Source organism: Ascidia mentula, chromosome 9 (genome assembly GCF_947561715.1).
Source record: "Ascidia mentula chromosome 9, kaAscMent1.1, whole genome shotgun sequence".
Classification (NCBI taxonomy): domain Eukaryota; kingdom Metazoa; phylum Chordata; class Ascidiacea; order Phlebobranchia; family Ascidiidae; genus Ascidia; species Ascidia mentula.
Window position 1 is genome coordinate 7,762,247 of NC_138574.1, and position 20,033 is coordinate 7,782,279.

At 35.9% G+C, this 20,033-nt stretch overlaps 1 protein-coding gene across 1 annotated transcript; it reads left to right on the plus strand.

The window, feature by feature from the left end:
• The first annotated feature begins 1,809 nt into the window (after positions 1-1,809).
• On the plus strand, positions 1,810-19,522 carry LOC145913464 (uncharacterized). Its single transcript, XM_083001121.1, has 52 exons — positions 1,810-1,999; positions 4,906-5,015; positions 5,174-5,238; positions 5,490-5,600; positions 6,228-6,304; positions 6,399-6,522; positions 6,781-6,949; positions 7,052-7,142; positions 7,228-7,366; positions 7,438-7,500; positions 7,835-7,864; positions 8,450-8,545; positions 8,673-8,810; positions 8,866-8,988; positions 9,127-9,201; positions 9,261-9,371; positions 9,487-9,597; positions 9,657-9,875; positions 10,089-10,268; positions 10,536-10,579; positions 10,989-11,091; positions 11,196-11,356; positions 11,476-11,557; positions 11,614-11,780; positions 12,119-12,274; positions 12,335-12,475; positions 12,543-12,645; positions 12,733-12,878; positions 12,938-13,019; positions 13,165-13,312; positions 13,422-13,535; positions 13,598-13,721; positions 13,996-14,096; positions 14,182-14,313; positions 14,381-14,474; positions 14,567-14,777; positions 14,867-14,998; positions 15,068-15,257; positions 15,387-15,543; positions 15,603-15,719; positions 15,831-15,928; positions 16,306-16,440; positions 16,503-16,634; positions 16,845-16,963; positions 17,041-17,174; positions 17,290-17,408; positions 17,474-17,770; positions 17,861-18,001; positions 18,061-18,176; positions 18,237-18,494; positions 18,582-18,767; positions 18,846-19,522. Exons 1-52 carry the CDS (start codon positions 1,947-1,949, stop codon positions 18,873-18,875), a joined length of 6,555 nt encoding a protein of 2,184 aa, XP_082857247.1. The 5' UTR covers positions 1,810-1,946; the 3' UTR covers positions 18,876-19,522.
• The last annotated feature ends 511 nt before the right edge of the window (positions 19,523-20,033 follow it).

Sequence of the window (20,033 nt, forward strand, 5' to 3'; positions counted from 1 at the left end):
AAATTTAAATCGGATTCTTTTTATTTGTAAGGGGTTGGCAACCCTCCTTTGAAGGTTCATTCAGCCCATTGTCTTTTTGCCCTTCATTGAGATTTAAAATCAACACTAACATTTTTTTATCCTTTACTTTGAAATAATTTTGACTACAGTAGCTTAGTATGAGTACAAACTCTACTTTACAATCTGCACAATGCTAGAAGCACAAGGATGCAGACCGGGATGTAAAATCAGCCTTATTTTATACCTAACTTAATTCTCCATTTAAAAAAAGGGCCACAGAAAATAATAGTCTACACTGCATGTTACTTTGTGAGAAAGGTATCAGAAAACAGAAAAGGGAAGGATGTATCGTTGGACGTTTGGAGAGGCGATGCCCCCGTCTATTAGGATAAATGATCTGATACCCATAAAAAAACTAAAACAGCGTACTATACAACAAAATGGCAACGAAAAGCCCTTCACAAATTTAGGTCGTAGTTTTGTATACTAGAAAAAACTGTGCAATCTATGTGATAAAACGTAAATAGTGCTTAAATTAATAGATCGCAAACATAAATTTGAAGGGTGTTTTTGAGACATGATAATTTTTACATTGTTGCAAGATTGTACTGATCAGAAAACCAATAAAGTATGTTTGTCCTTTAAGTGCATGCGACACGGTCATGGCAACTTTGCGTCAAACTAAAGGTACATCTACAACAAACATATTTCCAAAGTTTTTCGGTTCTACGTCAACTAAAAAATGTAGAAAACTGCACGAAAAGTAGTGGAGACCAAAAATCGTAAACCTTTTTCGCTGTAGCGAATTTGACGCCAAAAAAGTGCATTGTTTACATGGTAGGAGAAGGCGCCTTATAGCAGATATCGAATAGTTTCAAACATAGGAGAATCCACAAATTATGTAACCTCACAGGTCCGGACAAGATTTTACATCATACAAAAATAAGTGACTGTGACGTCACAAACCAAAGGCTTATTTGCCCTGATTATTGGAAGACCATAGGGTATAGCAGCAACGACACTTCTCTGTACTTCGATAAGACGAAGATGGTGCGTTTCTTTGCTCAGTGACATTACATGACGTCATTTTAGGAATGATGTCATAACCTCAACCTCACCTTTGTGTTGACTTTAAGAGAGATCAGTGATGTCATGTAATTCCCTTCATGATTTAATATGTGCCCTTTACATTACTCGTGATTTCTGTTTATCCGCGTAGTATTTTTTTGCATAAAATACAAATTACTTGATTTTGATTTGCTATATTTGTTTGATTATACATCTTGATTGGCCTTTTTGGATAATATTTTTCGTCTGTTTTTACAAACTTAAATACTCTATCGGCTACGTAAATATGTGTATATGTTTGTTGGCGTAATTAATTTAATTTTAAATTAACTGTGTGTGTGCATTGTTGTGTAAGGAATTTTTGTCACTTGGAGTTATTGAACAATTATTTAGAAATACAGGCAAGTTATCTGCTATATAAAGAGAAAGGAATTGCTGAATTGCGTTACTTTTCTCGAAGTTAGTCTATTTTACTTAAAAAGACAAACAGCAGGAAACGGTGTGTTGAATTTGTGTCAAACTACAATTTACGAAACAGTAACATAACATCCCAACATTACCATAAGTAAAACAATTTACGAAAATCAGTTTTTTTTGCCTCTTCAAGTGGTTTGTTATTTTTATGTTTTATAGACAGCGTTTGGGCAAGTATAGGCCTACTTATTGGCATGCTTGTGCAATCTATCCACTTAACGTTATGCAGGATACTATTTGACAATTGCTTTCCTTTTTTGCAGTATGTACCACCATTTTTTTTATTGCTGCTGACAATTGGTTAAGCCATTTTTGTTGTAATGTAACAATCATAGTGACCAATCTCCTGCCACAAACTTTGCACTACACCCAACTCCTTGCCACGCAAAACACCCATACACACAATGGATTCAATAATTGGTGAAGATCCAACTCTTCCTCTTAACTTCGACATGAGGTATAGATTTGTTTTGTATAACTGTCACATACAAAGTTATTCGGCTTTGATTTACTGAAGTTTTTATTTAGAGAATTAATCAGTATTACATATGTATATGTCATGTATAGTTGGGTTTTTGATTGTTGTGCAGGCTTAAGCGCCAAAGAATTCCTTCACAGTACTTTGGATATTCTCTATGGAAACAAAATATTTTTACTTCAGTAAAGTGGCAAAATGTTTGAAAATGTTGCCATGATCTGGTTATAAGATAGTTAATTATGCTTTGATCAATTCAATTCCATTCATCATTTTAAATTATTTTGACTGTGTGGGTGGTGAGAATCAATCATGGGGGCACACGGGCACTGACCCCTTGTTTTTGAGCTTGGATATCCCTCCAGCCATATTTACCTGGGTGGCTCATCCAGCTGTATGTACATGTAACTGTTTTTTTTTCAAACCATGCACAATGATCTAAAACGTTTGCAAATCTGTGATTCACCATTTCCCACAAACAATCGTCGATTGTCTCAGTTTGTTACATAAATATTGTGCATAGTAAATAAGAAGTTTTGTGCGTTAGTCGATGTGTAACTGGTTACTTTATTGTTGATGGTGGCCCTGAGAAACAAAGTAAATTTTCCAAGCTAATGCATCACTACATTGGATATACCATGGCACCTAAACGCCCCAAAATCCGAATCATGGAATTCATTACCTAGACACGTTGTTAAAAAACACGCCTTTGCAAAAGAACTGTGTTCAGGCTGTGCATATTCGTTTCGAAAATTTCATTTTTTCTCATGCTGCACAAGATAGATAGTGTTATTGACGCGCTGTAATTCTCGCGTTTTGTGTTGATCCAGTTTGTATGTTCTGTTTCGCTTTGTACGTTGTAAAGTAGTACAGCTAGGTATTTGAATTTTGCAGATATATAAAAAACACTTTCATGACGTCACAAAAATTTAGCCCCTTGTGCTAAGCAAATAGTGGATGGCAAGAATGTTGTGGTGTAAGGTAAGGAACTGTCTGTAGATAGTCAAATATCTTTGGAAGTCTACAAATATTTGGAATTGTGGCACTCTTATAACATGTAAGATTGTATTTGAACGATTCTTGAAACCAGACCAGTCCAACAGATTTCCAAAAATCCAAGTGTGAGTAGTGATTATATGCTTCCAACGTCTCCCAGGTCAGTAGTTTTTCAGCGAACAGGTTGAGGATGAAATCGTTTATCTCCGTCGTAACGAAACGTAATCCAATTCTAATATGAGTTTATATGGTGTTGATTAGCGCAGAGTCAAGCAAATATAATCGCGTCAGCACTTAGCAACGCAACAAAATGCTCAAGGGACCCCCTGCCCTCGGTTGGGAGTGTCATTAGCAATCTGACATTGACGAGTTGTAACGCGTGTGCAATGGCAGTCCAATTCACCTTAGCGATAGGTTCGTCATTGGTTTCCTTAATCCTCACTTTTTTCCTTAGCGACAAGTCGCATAGTGTCATTGTAGGACGCATTTTATGCGTTTCGGATAAATTTTGTACGTGTGGAATGTTTTGCAAGTTATAGAGTTTTTCGTTTTGAACTACTTTTATGTCGTGTTGTAAACAACTGCCACATTGCCACCGGCACTTCGACTGTTATTGTGTCGTAAACACCTCGCTTTACTTTAGTTTTGTGCGATAACTGTTGAGGGAAATTCGTGGTTGTTGTGTGACAATTTATCGTTGACGCGCCTTCTTTAATAGAACGACGTTCACGAGTGACGCATAATATGACGTTGACCTGAAAACCAGCTGATTCACACGAAGGCGTTGGGCCGAAAATTAGTGTGAGAAGTAGTAGCTTTGTACTGCAAATTGAATTTGAGAGCGAAGTCGCACTTGCGTGTGGGATACTTTCGACCAAATGAAATCAATGAACAACATGAAACGACATCGCTTGAAGTTGTAGTACCATAAATTACTACTTACTCTTCACTGGATTTGGAAACTCGGATTTTCTGCTTTTTACTGGTATTTGTGATGTTTCCTTTTCTGAAATCATGGACTGATGCCAGACACAGGTAATAATAGTTCAGGTGGTGGTCATTAGATGAAGTGTCAAATTGGAAAATTAAACTGGTAATTATTGAAGTGATCGGATAAATTATAACCATGTCTTTGCTAATATTGTTGTAGTTCACAGCTGTGCCACATGTGTGTTCGGTTTTATGCCTTAGTGATAAGAGGCTGCATAAGAAGAGTTTATGTTGGTGCATGCTTATATAATGGTGGAAGATGATGTTTTTAATAAATTATTAATTCATACGCTTTTTGCTGGACTTATTGCATTTCTCAAAATATGTGACACTGTGATATTGATTGAAGTTGCAGCAATCCGGTTTATCACTACTTTATAAGTATTGTAATAGGATTAACTTCCTTGTATTGCCGGTCTTATATATTAGATATGGAACAAAGTCAGTGATTTTAGTGTTGCAAATATGCTATGCTACTGCCAGTAGATTCAGTTACTAAATATTGTAGCATTTTTCCATTTTGTTGTATATAGAAACGTGTAATCATAGCTTTAAAAAATTGAGGGAAATACACAATCATCAAACAATGGCCCTTTAATTGGGGTGCTATACTGAACATTGTTTGAAGTACATTCTTAAGTGATGCTTGATTGTTTGACAAGTTTTTTACAAGTTGTGCGGTCAGCTATGGTCATAACATTAGCACTTGAAAGATAAGTGTGGTATTCATTATATTACATGTGAAGTAAGTAATGACAACACTACACATTCTTGTCATTGTAAATCGCAGTTAAAGATTGCAATATAAAATACAGTTTATTATTTTTGTATTGCATCAGGTATTATTAAGAACAGTTGAATTTAGTTAAATTAACTTTACCATTTGTTGCATTATGTTTCAGCCTAAATATGTCACAATTTCCCAACACATCTGGATTTACAACACCAACCAAAACTAAAGAACAATCTGCCGACACTTCTAAAAATGCAGTTGGAGTCATTTATCCTGCAGGTTTGTGTCAAGTTTTACTTGATTTGTTTTTGGCATAAAAGTGTGCTCTATTATAAGCAACGCAGAATTAACTGGTCCAACTTGGCTGCGAAACCTATTATAAGCAAATATTAATGGGTTGTTTAATGGAATACAATATTCTGTAATTGATTTTGCAGTGCTTAAAGTTGTTGGAGAAAGACATTCACCCAACACCAATCAAAACATGAAAGATTATAGCACAGTAAAACTTTTTTTGTTTTTATGGAAGAATGAAGTAGCTGTAATTGTGTGGCAAAATTTAATTTGTTATCCAGATTAATTAAATATGCTACCTTATACCTTGTTACAATTAAGTTATTCGACATAGAATAGAAAGTTGTTGTGTGTGTCACAGCATCGGTTAAATTTTTAAAAAGAACATCATCTGAATTTGCAACAGTTTCAATGCATGTGAAGGAGTCTCTTTGCTAACTGCACGCTTATTATTTCCAGCAAATATCTGACCTCAAAAAGGAAAACTTTAGTTTAAAACTTCGAATATTCTACATGGAAGAACGAATGCAGGAACAGTTTGATGGAGATCAAGAGCACCTCCTGAAAATGGTCAGTGTCCGCAAGGTTTTTGTTAATCTAACAACAATGTTAAAATGATAACTAATTCCAAACCCCTTTTTTTTAAACAAGTGCCTTGGCTACCCTGAGAAATGCTCATTTATTTGTTTATACTTTTTACAATTCAATCCACAACCATTGTGCTTAATGTATTGTTTGCCAAAGGCAAATATTGTTTGGCTGGAGGAAGCCTCTTCTATCATGTCTTTTATGGCCACTGCTTCATTCCAATGGGCAAGTTTAGACATAACTGCTGAAAGCTTTCGCAACTCATCCACAACAAATGAATTACAAATACCCCACTCATGGTTTACTGTTTTAAACAAATTTGCTCTCGCCAAACTTCCCATTAAAGATGCCGTAACTAGCTTGCTTGAAGCGTAGTTAGATGATGATTAGTGGTGGTGAACACTCTTACTTGGATTCTGTTATGTGGTAACTGCCAAACTATACTTTTGGACAATGGCGTCAAACTGTTTTAGAATTGGCAAAATTACACAGGTGCAATTTAGTGTAGTAAATGTAGGCAAATGTAATAAATAATGTATTTAAAACAATGTTCTACTGAAGAAAGAAAGCAATATAGTTAAACATTTGTTAAACACTTGTTTTCTTTAGAACATTGAACTGAAAGTGGAATGTGACAGCCTAAAAAAAGAGCTACATGACAAAAATGATCTTCTTATCAAAGCTTCGTAAGTTGCAATTAGTTGTTAGGTTGAATGGTCAATAAATTTTTTTGGGTTAAATGTTGAAATATATGTGTATTAAATAATCTTTTTATTGAAGAAATGCAGTGGCGTGCATAGAATCCGCCAGCCCAGCTGAAATGCAAAGAGCCAGAAGTGAAGCAGAACATGAAGTAATTCAACTCCGTGAGATGATGAATGATAAAGTTCAGTTTGCTGAAAAGGTACAATATTTCTTTGTATAACTTACTTGCCAAATGCCAACATATTCCTTAAAAAGCACTTTGCAAAAAAAACATTATGATAGAACTCTTCGCAGAGTATGTATCTTTCTTATCAGGAAAAAATGTATTACTGTAGTGTCTGTATATTAAGTTTATGGCCGAACTCTATTTAAATAACAGGAGTCAGGCCACAAAAATGTGTTTCGCCAGGTCATAGGTTGTGCACCTTTGCCATAAAGTTTAACTGTTTAAAATCAGGAATTGAGAGCAACAAAGCAAGATGCTGAAGACTGTTTGCAGCAAGCACTTCACATGCGAAAACAACTGGAAGAAATGACTGAAGAAAAGAAGCAACTGCTTGATGAATTGCAGCAGGAAAAGGACACAGCTCAAGAGTTAAGGGACCAGCTCGCAGCCAAACCTCCAGGTAATTTGAAATAACTTTGACTATATACAACTGCGATGCAAGTTTGTGTCATAGAGTGTTTTATAATTTGGATTTCATTGTGGGACCATTTTTGTGTTTTAGATAATTGGGTGAGTGAAGATCAGAAAAAGAAGCTTGATGAGCTGGAAGAACAACTAAAAGACCTTTGCAATGAACTAGCAACTAAAGATAGGTATATATGTGTAGTATTTTGGGTTTGGTACAAAATTGCTAATACAAACATATTTTTTCAAACTAATACAAACATATTTTTTCAGCACAATTTCTCAATTAAAGAGTAATTTAACTTCAAAACAAACTCTTATTGAACTTCTAAATGAGGAGAAAGAAACAGTATACAACCAAGAAGTTGTTCCACTACAGAAGGAAACTGAACACCTGCGGAAAAATCTCAAGGTGTCTTATATTAAAATGTTGAGCCTTTTACTGATAATACTGATAATAAGTTTATTAATATCATTATTTAGGATACTGAGGACAAATTAAAAGAATCTCAAAAGCGAGAAGATGCTTCGCAAACAGCATACCAGGTAACATTTATTTTTAACCAATTCTTCCTTGATTTGCCTTATGATATAATCATTCCTTTTATTTTTTATTGTACAATATGAATATATAAGCTGATTCAACAATGTTGATTAAACTCTGTGTAAACCCTTCTCTTTCTTATTATGCCAAAGAAGAAATAAAACAATATATACACTGAAAATGTTTTTCTTAATAATATGTATAATTGTATGTGTTGAGTGTTGAGTTGAAAGTAGTCCCATGTATGTTCAGTAAAGTGTGTTGTCTCATTGTGGAATTGGTCAAATTTTTACATGTTTGGTGGTGGGTAGAATATTGTTATTTGTTAATCATCAGGAAATGCTGATGTTACAAGATGAATATCAGGTAATATGTCTTGCATCTTGGATATATTGGATTATTTTTATCGTGGCATGAAGCAGTTGTATTTTATAAAACCCTTTTTGCTGGTTTTAATGGATGTATATGTTCATGGGTTTTAACAGATGCATTTAGGTCATGTACCAGCTTTTTGGTTAAATTTATTTTGAAATTAAATGAATTTTTGGTTTTACTCTGAATAAGAGTGTGTGACACCTTATGTTACCTAAATATTTTATGCATGAATTGAAAGTTTAATATTCTAGTTGCTGTGTGTGTGTTTTGTTTGTTCATTTTGTATCCAGTTTAATATTTAGCTTAAGTTGGTAGTAAACATATACAGAACTTGGCATGTGGATAATTGTTGTCGGTGTACTTGCATGAATGTTTATGGATCTAGTCCCAATGTATTTGAAGCTTCATTTTGTCCAACTGCACCACATCAAGAAATTTTGTTTCAGATAAAATTGGATTAAACTATTGCAGGAAACCTCTTTAACTCAAATAATATTATAGATGTTGTGATGTTTTTTTCATAGGAATGTTAAAAACTTGTTCAGCTATAATTTATTTATTTGAGAATGTTTTTAGGATCACATAACTGAACAACAACAAAAATTGGACGAATACGAACTGGCAACAAAACAAATTACTGAAGAATTAGAGAAGAGGGAAACTGAAGTTAAAGTAAGAACAAAGATGAATTAAATCCAATCGCATTGATTTCCAAGTTAGGACCTGCATAGTGGGGCGATCCTGCCTTGTTATGCATTAAACACTTCTGCATTAATCAAATATAAATGGGAAAATTTAGGATTTGAGGGAAGCACTGGAAGAAACAGAAGACAGTTTGAAAGAACTCAAAACCAAGATTGATGCTCAGACTGAGGACAGCAAAAATTTAGATGAACAATACAAAAAGGATATAAACAAACGGGATCGTGCAATAACAGTATGTTTGTCACTAGTAGAGTAATGAGCTATATCTAACTATGTGTTTTCACCAGGGTCTAACACAAATCATAAAGAAAAAAGATGAAGAACTCCAAATGATAAGTGATGAATTACAAAACTATCAGAGAAAAGAAGAAGAATTTCTCACTATAATATCAAAACTTGAAAGAAAGAAGGTTTTGAAATAAATTTTGCATTTTTGTGTGAATTGGAAGTCTTGTGTAAATAATATATGTAAACAATTTGTGTTTGTGGTGCTTCTTTAGTTTAAAATTTTTGTTGACTTGGAATAACCTTGTGTTTGTGGTCTGCAGCCACACTCCCCACCCAAAGATTCTTTGATTGCTGCTTTAAGAAGTCAGCTCAAGGAAAGTGATGCTGCTCTGCAGGTAAGACAACATTTCTTCCATTTTTTATATGTTTATGTAACATAGTGTTACTTTACTAGGATGCTTTAGATGAAAAACTTCATTCTGAAGATGAACACCAAAAGTTTAAGAGAGAAAGTAACAATCAAGCAAGAGAGAAAGATAGAATAATAGAAAGCTTGCAATCACAGGTTTAACTAATATAACACACATTTAAAACTGTAATGAAATAATTATGTGCCAATTTAAATCTTATAAACCTTTATATTTTTCTGAAAAAGATAATGAAATTACTTTTGTTTTTAGTTGGCTGATTATGCGGAATCGATATCGAGCCTTGATACACAAATCAAAGAGAAGGACACAGAGTTGCAATCTGTAGCAAACAAATACAAATCCTTGCTTCGACAGTTAAAGGTGGAAACTAGCTAAAGTTGTTCCCACACCGATTATTACAATATTTTTCATTTACCTAGTCTAAAGAAGATGAGTGCTTGAGGGCATTACGTGAAAGAGATGAATGGCAACAACAATTCCAAGAAGAAAAAGAAAAGTTTATTGAAATGACAAGACGAACATTGCGCCGTCGCTCAAGCAGTGATTTTGGATCTATCACCAGTCTCATTGAAAATGACTCAGATTCCAAAAACAAGTTATTTGAGCAAAAGTTGAAGCATTTGGAACAAAGTCTTGAGGTTTGAACAAAAACTGTGTTTTGTTTTAAAATTATCCATTATTTTTTATGTATCTTTGAAACTGCTGAATTTAAACATGGGTGCATGTGCATGACTCTATGTCGAAAACCTTATTGGTTCTATCAGTGCCCATGCTATTTTACTTCTGTTGTTTGTTGTTTATTTACGTAGTTGTCCATTGTTCCAAAATGAAATTACTTGAACAAATTTCAGGAAGCAAACATATCAAGGAATGAAGCCTGGGCCAATCTTGAGAAAGTTAAAAGTCAACTTACCCGAGCATTGCAAGCAAGGGAATCAGACAATGATAAATCTCAACAAAAACTTGCTCATCAAGATGTTAAAATTCATAGGCTTGAGGAACTTGTAAAGAAAAAAGAAGAAGAAATAGAAGTAAGACTGGTTCCTTAAATGCAGCAGAATCTAGCCTTTAAGTAGGTATTGTCTTCCCACCAACGACACCAATGTATTAGGGTATGCATTTAATTGTTTGAAACAAAATGTTTCATGGTGAAGTCAGCTAGAAATTGAAGTATGTTTATTTCCCATGTAAAAGTTTAAGACTTCCTTCTGTTATAGGTATTATTCATGGTTAAAAAAAAGTCAAGCAAAATACTTTCTTGTAATATATTAATTTTTTTTTTCCTTTTTGTGTGACAGGATTTGGAAGCAAAATTAAAGTGTGAATTGGATCACCTCACACAGTAAGAACTTCATTTTTATCACAGTCGAAATTTGGATTATTTACCCATAGGCGTATCCAGGAATTCCCTGGTTTTGCTATGGAACACTCGATACGAGTTTTAGCTGTAGAACTTGCGCCGTAGTTTTATTACCACGACTTTGAAAGAAAGGCTTGAATATATTTGTTAACTAAGAGGGATTGAATGTGTGGTAACAATGCCAAGTGTTCTGTAACAACGCTCCCTGTTTGGAAACAATGGCTATTGCAAGCATATGGTTTTTAGGTCAACGTTAAAGAAAGTTTTTGGTTTTCACAGGGATTTTGACAAAAAATTACAGTTACGTTTGTTTAACTATAAAAACATACAAAAATATTTCACAAAAGTAAGCGGTCCGGACCCCTTTTGATGTAAAATTCATACTTTTTAGTTCAAGCGAAGATGGAACAGATTTAAAAAAAAACACATTCAACTTTCAGCAACAAATACACAAACTACTAAAAAAGATTGCTTCCAGGGACAAGACTATACAGGTCTACATAAACTGCAGTTATTTCTTGCTGTTTTTAATTTGGTTTCTTGAAAGATAAGTTTTAACTATCAAATGCCTCAATATTTTTAACACAAAAAAAAACAGGATCTGAAACGACAAAAGCAACAAAGAATCCACACAAGCTTTTATGACGAATTGACATCAGAAAGTGGGTCAGTAAGTGATGAGGTGGATGATGAGTTTGGTTTTAACTTTCATTCGTCTTATCATTATCGGCCATCAAAATCTAAACAACACAAACTGAGGTCAGTTGCTAAGTTACTATTTTATTTGTTATTTTCTTATCAGTAAGACATCAAACATATTTTTGTAATTTAAAAACTTTTAGTGAAGAAATGCCAACATTTTACCCATTTCTTTTCAGACCTAAGCGTAATCAGATAAATGAAGTTACAAATGATGGAATTGCTGAAAAACCTCTGAAGCAACCACATACCACTGCAAAGGTACTTGTACTTAACTCACAAACTTCACATTGAATGTTACAATTGAATTTTAACAGAATCTTGCGGCAAACCAAAGCCTTACAAATACATTTGTCCTCCCCCTTGATCAAACATCATATCTTGGAATGCCAGATGTTTACAGAAGTCCTGAACTAGATTCAGACAAATCATTTGACTTTAATGATGATATTATTAAACTAAGGGAAATTCTTCATCAAACAAGGTAAGTGAAATGCTATGTTTTTAATAAAATCGTTTTATGTTATATTTAGTAATTTAAAATAAAGATTGACAGTGGACTGGTTCGGATACATAGCAATTGTTTTCTTTAAATTCCTTCTAATGTTTACGGTTACTATTGAACATGTATCAACTACCAGCTCACCATTGTTCTTGAGAAATGTCCAGGGACAAAAGAAGTAGCCTTTTTCCTAATCTAATTGTTCAATAGCCTGTAAATGCCATAAAACCCATCTCAGTTTATAACTTGGACAAATAGTTCAACTCATTGTTGCTGAATTTGGACTTTCCACAAACATTGCTGGGAATATTATTGTGTAGGGAGGAATTGTCGAAAGCAGTTCGTGAAACAGCTGATCTTAAAAAAGTATGCGATGATCAAAACAAAAAAATTAGGGATCTTCAGGCAAATTTGACTGACCAAGTTGCAGAGAAACAGAAGTTGGTGAATGATCTTCACATAAAGACCAACAACATGTAAATAAAAAAGGCAGTGTGTCAAAAACCGCAAATAGTTTTAAATAAATTTCATTGTAGGATGGAGAAGGAGTCAGAAATACTGGGGTTGTTGGCCAGAATTAAAGATAACCAATCAAAAGGAAAAACATTGATCGATGATGACATGAATGGATTAGGTACTGATGATGATGTGTCCGTTGCGTCATCGCAACGCTCTAGGTAAACTTTGGTTGGAGGAATTTTTTTTGTCCCAATTTCTGTAATTATAATGTACATTTGTGTTCAGAATTTTGTCCGGGGATGAATATGATGGAATGAGCAGTCTCAAGAGAAAGGAGCTGTTCGATGTCATCACAAACTTAAGGAAGAAGTTGACCAATGCTGAAAAGGTTTTTATTTTAATTATTTTATTTGCTTATTGTTTTATGTAAGCTACGTACATATTGCCACTGATTTAACCTTTCATGTTTGTTTAGGTTAATGATCTTTTGAAGCAAGACCTTCAGCATCAGGCTGCGATTGTGAAAGAACAAGCAGATATATCCATGGCAAATCCTATGCTTGTGGATGAATTATCAGCAGAGGTTCAGAGATTGAAAGCAAAACTGGAAGAGAATGAAAGGTGGGGTAACTTTTTCAATTTTTTGCATATTTTTATACCTTTCTTGTTGCTTTGTACAGAGCTCAACCTGCCAATCATCAAGGCTTATTGAAGAGAACCTCTTCATTATTGCGAAGTAAACTTCCTGTTCCGAAAGACAAAGTAAGTTGATTGTTGTTTTCATTCTATTTACAGCATTATACAAATACAAAAATTCAAAAAATAGAACATTCAACATTTTGTTAAAAGGAGCAAGTATTGTGATGCATAATATTGGGAAGTGAGCAAAGGTTATCGTTTTGTTCAGGTTGGGGGTAGTTTCAGTGGAAACTCTTTACAGCAGGAATTGGAACGAACCCGCTTACAAAACAGAAAGTTAAATGAAAGACTCGCATCCACTGAACAAACTGTAAGACAACAATCTGATAAACTCAACAAGTGCAGACAGGCATTAAGTAAGTACTGTTTGTGAAAGTTTACCTGTAAATGTTGTCAAACTACACTTATGACAACATGTTTGCTGTGGACAGAAACACTTTAAAAACAATCACTACTACTTTTTAGGAGAGGCTGGTATTGCCAGTCCACCATCTTCACCGATCCGGGGAGCTCGTAGCGTTCCAAATTTATTCCAAGAAAGTCATGGTATTACTATCTCGGAATTGAAGCCTTATGAACGTGAGTCAATATTAATATGTATAAAGAAATCCTCTTCAATGTGAATTTATGTCCAATTTAAGGTGAAAAAGTTCATTCAACACAAGACCATTCATCAAGCTCGAGTTCAGACACCAGTGATGTTGCCACTCAAACTTCTGGTACAGATAGTGGAATAGTGGCCGTCTCCCCCAAAGTTGAACAAAAGTTAGTTAAACATATAGGGTGTGCCTCCATGAATACATTGTGATGCAAAAATACTGTCTAGGGACTTATTGATTGATGTGTAACCTTTCAGTTAGGTAATGCAATTGATTTTTCTCCTGGGAGGTTTGTGTTGCTCAAGGCAGCAAAGCGTAGTTGGTGGCAGCTGTTGGGAGATAAACTTCTTGTAGGTTCTAAATACAAGTTATCTTTATTTTTATGAGTTGAGAGAGAATCATTTGAGCAGACAAAGAATTAATTTTGACCCTTTTTTTAGGTATAACTCACTTATTCAAGCACAAGCAAAAGAGTTATCAGAAATTCGACAACAGATAAATAAAGCAAGAGAAAACACAGTTTCTTTAGAGTCTGAAATGGGTAAGAATTTAGTTTGGTCTTTTTGTGTTATTTCTTTGTATATATGTGTTGATGTTAATGTATAACAAGTATGTGTATCTTTCAGATGTTTTAAATCGTTATGTTGAGTCTCTCCTTGTGTCATTTAACAATGCTGACACTGCGCTTGTAAATGGTGTAAAAAGTGAGATTGAACATAGCAGGTCGTTAATCAAGAAGCTACGGAATGGGTTGTCAAGTTAGTAAACTGGCATTGATTCTTTAAATTATATTCAATGGTAAATAATGTTGTTGTATGTTTGTAGATAATGCTGGTGAGACATCAAACTCTGAAAGTGAAACACTCTACTCTTCAGATAATGAATCAGTCGTCAAATCTCATTCAACACAAGTTCAAAGGTGATTAAAAGATAACTGTACATTTGTTTGTAGCAACACTGGAACATTTTTTTGTTTGGCCCTATTTGAATAACTGAATCTGTTGGGCCCAGACTTACTCAGCAACTACATGAGAACAAAATTTACATCAATGAACTGAAAAATCAGTTGGAAGCAGTTAATGGAACTGTGGGTGGGAACGGAGATGAAAGCCCACCTTTCTCCACAGAAACTTACACTGCACAAATATGGCTAAATGATCCAATCCACAATTCATCTCAATACTCGTCACCAGCTGCTAATTCAACCAACAGCACAAAACCAGTAAGAATCGTTTAGTGTTGAATTACAAACCAGTTTTTACCTCCATTTTCATGTTTTACTTGTGTTTACATTTAATTTTGCCTGTGCAGACACGTGACCAGTTACAAAGACTTACCGGAGTCAACTTGATGACGTCATCGTCTCATCCCTCATTGCGGTCAGCGCAGGAGGAAGAATTGTTTGTTGATCAAGGAGAATCGTCACGCCTTCCTTCGGTTCTTGTAAGTTTTTCATTCACACGTTTTTTTCACGTTTTAGTTTTGTTTATTCCACTGCGTGTATTTTGACAGACCGACCATGATGATAAATTTGCGGCGTTGCCAAGTGCCCTGGAGAATACAACCCAGAGATTGTCCTGGCCACTAGCACAAAATTTAGTTCAGCCTTCAGGTGGGAGGTCTCCACGGAAGTCGATGCCCATGTACCAGAAAACTATCGCTGTTACTGAGTATTTACCTCCTGGGGCCAAAACCAGAAAAGGTTTGTGTTTAACAAAACTGACAAAAAATTCGTGATACCTAAAATTGTGATAATCCTACCTGAGACCAACATAAGTACAAGTTTATTAAAAACTGAACATTTCGTGAAGTTTCGTGTCTTAAACTTAAGGAAGTAGTGGCGAGGATCGGTTGCTTGGTAACAGAAGACAACGTTTACTCACCAACAACGATGAGGCTGAATGTACGGCATCGTATGGTGGTGCGTGGTTGGTCGGAACTCCGAACAAACACGAAACGATCTTTAATTCGCCCAAATACAGAACAAGGTTAGAAAGAATGCAAGAAAAAGGAGTAGCGAATTTTTTAACATTTTGCGGGATTTCAGCCATAACCGAGTCCCACCAAGTTCATGCGATGACGAAATCGGTGACGACGAACATCGTTTTGCACGGGAGTTGGATCGACTGCGAAGAAGATTGTCCGACAGCAAGCGAATAAACCGGTAACAGAGCAATAAAAATTTCAGTGCCCAAATCCAGTGTTTTTAGGAAGCCTAATGTGGAATTTGTTGTAATTGTACCTCCACGCCTTATGCTGAGATTTTTTTCTATAGAACGTTGAAGGAGGAATTAGAGCTGGCAACAAGAAGCTTGCAGAGAGCAAAAGAATCTGTCGTTCCTGGATATCAACGATCACCAAATCGAACCACCGGTAAAATTTTGTCCGCACATTAACATAAACACTGACAGCTACCAATCGAAGGAATGCTTTTAGCTGCTGAATTTAGCTTAAGATTGCATTGTGTAAATAATGGATGATCATCTGCAACGGCGCTCGTTACTTATTCATGCGTTTTGTCCGCTTGAGTGTCCTCATGGGAGGGTAGTCTCTTAAATTCGGGACTAACATGCACAAGCTGGTCGGTATTCAATTTTTTTTCGGTGAAGGTGAAAAAGAATGTAAGAAGTTCAGGGAATATTGCGAGTTGTCATCATTATCGCAACGCGGGTAAATTTAATTTTTAAGTAAAGAAAATGGATTGAGCTGGAATAACAGGGACAACTCAGCAGCGGGTGATTTTTTTGCAGACATGTTGGCTCAACACTTAAGCGAGATTCGCGGTTTAAGACAGAGATTAGAAGAAACCATTGCAACAAATGATCGCTTAAGAGTGAAACTTGAAGAGAGATTAAAACAAGCGGGTGCCAATCCACCAGATCACCGTAAGTGAAAAATATGAAATAATTACAATGCATGTATTTGTAGTTAATTGTTTTTGATCCAGTTTCGGCCAACATCTACCTCTCACCCGAATCTCAGTTTCCTCCCTCTCATCCGACAGACTTGCATCAACGTGTGAGAAATCTTGAAGATGAAAACGCTAAACTATCCCAGCAACTTGTTGCTGCCAAGAAAGGTAATGTCTAATTTTTGTTGTGTCTGATATTGTTAGTTTGTTTTACGCAGGCCTAATGCACAATATTGTCACAAAATATTTTTGTAATATTTGCATACTTTTTGCACTAATGATGAACGCCATTCGTTCATTGCCACTGTGCTCACGTGTATATATTTTGTTCTAAAAATTTTAAATCCACAGTTGATTTAACTCAATATTACTCAACAGACGCATCACATCAACAAAGAAACCTCGAACACCAACTGCAAGAAAAATCGAGTCAGACCGATGTGTTGGGTAACCACATCGACCAGTTGCAGAGAGAATTACAACAACAGAACTTGTTTGTAAGCTTTCAGCAAATGCAGAAAATGTTTAATTTGCTTGCTTTCATTTTTACTAACATATCCCCATTTCTCCACAGAGCGAGCGATTGGCCACTGAGCTCGCATCAAGTGACCAGCAGTTGCGTCAATTGAAATTACGAATGCCCGAAACCGAGAGAGAAAAAGAGGCGGCGGTAGCTGATTTTAAGCGTGAAAAAGATGTTGCAAATCGGTACGAGTTGTGTTTGTAGTGTATTAGTTATTGGCGAGGATATAACCCAAAATATAAAGTATAATAGGCACATAATGCTCTCGGGTGCATATAATTACCAAAGCTTGTTTAACAGGTTGAAGAAGGATATGACAGTATTGCAACGTGAACTTCTTGAATCGCAAAACTTGGTTGACACACTCAAGTCAGAAGTTGCTTTACACGAAAAACTGTCAAGGACTAATTCCATGGCAGGTACTAAATGATTTCATCGATCTTTATTATAATATATCTCTCTAAACACTGAAACTTATTTGCAGAACATAGCGACGTTGAAAGAAATCTTGATCTAACCGAACTCCTGCAGGAGATTAGGTGTTTGCGGACTCAACTTGAGCGAAGTATTGACGCAAACAGCGCTTTGCGAAGACAGCTTGAGGAACAACTTAAGGGTGATAACCCTGAGCATGATCCTGTGCTTACAACAATCAACATACATCACCTCACACCGAGGGGAAAATCATCTCGCCAGGGTTCGCCCAAGTCAACTCACAACAGCGCAAGACGGAAGCTGAGATTGGGTAATTTGATTTTGTTTATTCTGGAAAATGTCAAATGTTGTTGTTGCATTTAAATTGTTATGTGTTGAATTATCTAGGTGTCAAATTTGTGTTGCAACAAACACAATTGTATTTTTTTATAATTAGATGTTGAAGGCGGGAGCACTCTAATGACTCCACCAGCCTCTGCATCATCTGGGGCAGAGGATCATCTCAACAAGTTCTTTCCTAGTGATAACCAGCAGAACCAATCCTTCCCTAAAGACAAGCCTTACTTCTGCAAAGGAGGTAAGTGTCGATTTTTTTGCATTTAAGTCTGGCTTCTACCTAAGTTTTTTGTTTCACAGGAAAATATACAATGTGTAAAAGTGATGTCTTCTCACGCCTGCAGAAGAACTTGCTGGACAGTGGTGTGCTGGTTCATTCAATGCACGAGAACATGAGTAATGGACACATACAGAAGGTATGAAACTTATCTTTTAGACTAGAAATTCTGTTATAACGATATCTTTCCTTCTGCCAGACACCAGACAGAAAGGCCACAAAAGAACTTTCTCGGCGATTGCAAACTTTGCTTCAGCACCTCGCCCAAAACGACAGACTTCTGGAAAAGTTTTGGCCAGTCGACATTTCCCCTGCTAAGTTACCACTGAACGGTCGCACAACCTCCTTTAGTTCGTCGGGTGTAGCCACTGGAGGGCACTGTTCATGCTCAGGTTCGGAAGCTGCAGAAGCAGTTAGTGGCCGCCGATCTGTAGATGAACAATCGACCATGTCGGAGGTATGTATGTGTCTTGTTCTTGTTGATGGGGACATAATTCCATTACAGTTCAACTTGGCCGACATGTAACTTATTCATAATGTTCAGACTGATGGACTCCGCAAGGAGGTTGGCAAGTTGAGACAGCGTTTGTCAACGCAGGATAAATTATTACAAAGCACTGTGGAAAGACTGCACACTACGAACCGCATGAAAGAAGGTATTGAAAGTGCCATAGTGGAGCAGCTGTCGAGAACACACACTGTTTTACGAAAAGCACGAGGAAATTTGGAGGTTTGTAATTTCGGTAATGTTTTGAAATAAAAATACTTTTGAAGGCGACCTGACACGAAAATATGTTTTTGTTTGTAGGCTAAAGTCCAGCATTCCACAAGAAAGTAATTGCCGCGAAAACACAAGACAGAGTTATAAGATATATATCATGCTTTATAAAAAAAAACTGTGTCATAAGTCAAACATTGACTTGCTATATTTTATTTACTTCCGAGTGGTAAATAGTTGTGTGTCGCGAAAGATTTTTATTGAAGTGCTTTTATTTGTTACATACTTGCCTTGTTTGTGGCAAATGCCACACTGCCCTTAATTACACCCTTTACTCGCAGTTTACGTTTGTATTCCACGAAACATGTGCACATTTGTTTTAAATATGTAACTGAAAATTGTTCGATCATCAAACGGACCTTTTCTGGAAATAAATATAATGATAGCGGATAAATACATCTATTTATTCTGTGATAAATTGCTACATGTGCAGGGTAGTTTGGTTGACAAAAGAAGAGATGAGTACTGTAGCAACACGCATGTTTCCATACTTAATTCTTTACACATTTGGAACACAGGCGGACCAAAGGCTGCAGACGGTGTTAGGCTTTACGGCAGAAATCGCACAGCCTTCTGGCATCCGGCTCGACGACAGACCTTTTTCTTCATTGTAACTTGTTAAATACCCGTTCGCACTTTTCTCTGTCTCAATTCGTTGTCATAACTCCTTTAATTATTCTCTGTCCATAACTTTGCCTCCCAACTATAGTCTCGGTCACTTAACTAACAACTGGCACGCGGTAGAAGTTACTTGCTCAGTCACTAACGCGCTTGGAACAAATTAAACTTTAAGCCACCTGGTATTGCAATCGTGTCTTTCAATCGAACTTAGTTACCTATACAGCAAGAACACGCAAGCAGACTTTAGATTCAGCAAAGCAGCAATTGGGAATTATATCGTACGCTGCAGTACAACCATAAAAGTTGTTAGGAGATATCTCAAATTAACGGAAGGGCAAAACAACATCCCTCGCTGTATATAGCACAAAAATTATTAATAGTCAAAGCGTAGACTATTTTTCTACCAAAACAGTCGGTATAGTTATCCATATAATCAGTGACACGATTGTTGAGATGACCTACGACATATACGAAAGATAAACTGTTACTGGGGTATATTATATTGCTGAATACTGCCCTTCTGGCAAATTTTATTTACGTTTCGGCTGTTATGCCACAGAGAACGTAAGTTTAACAAAGTGGACACATTTGTGCCTC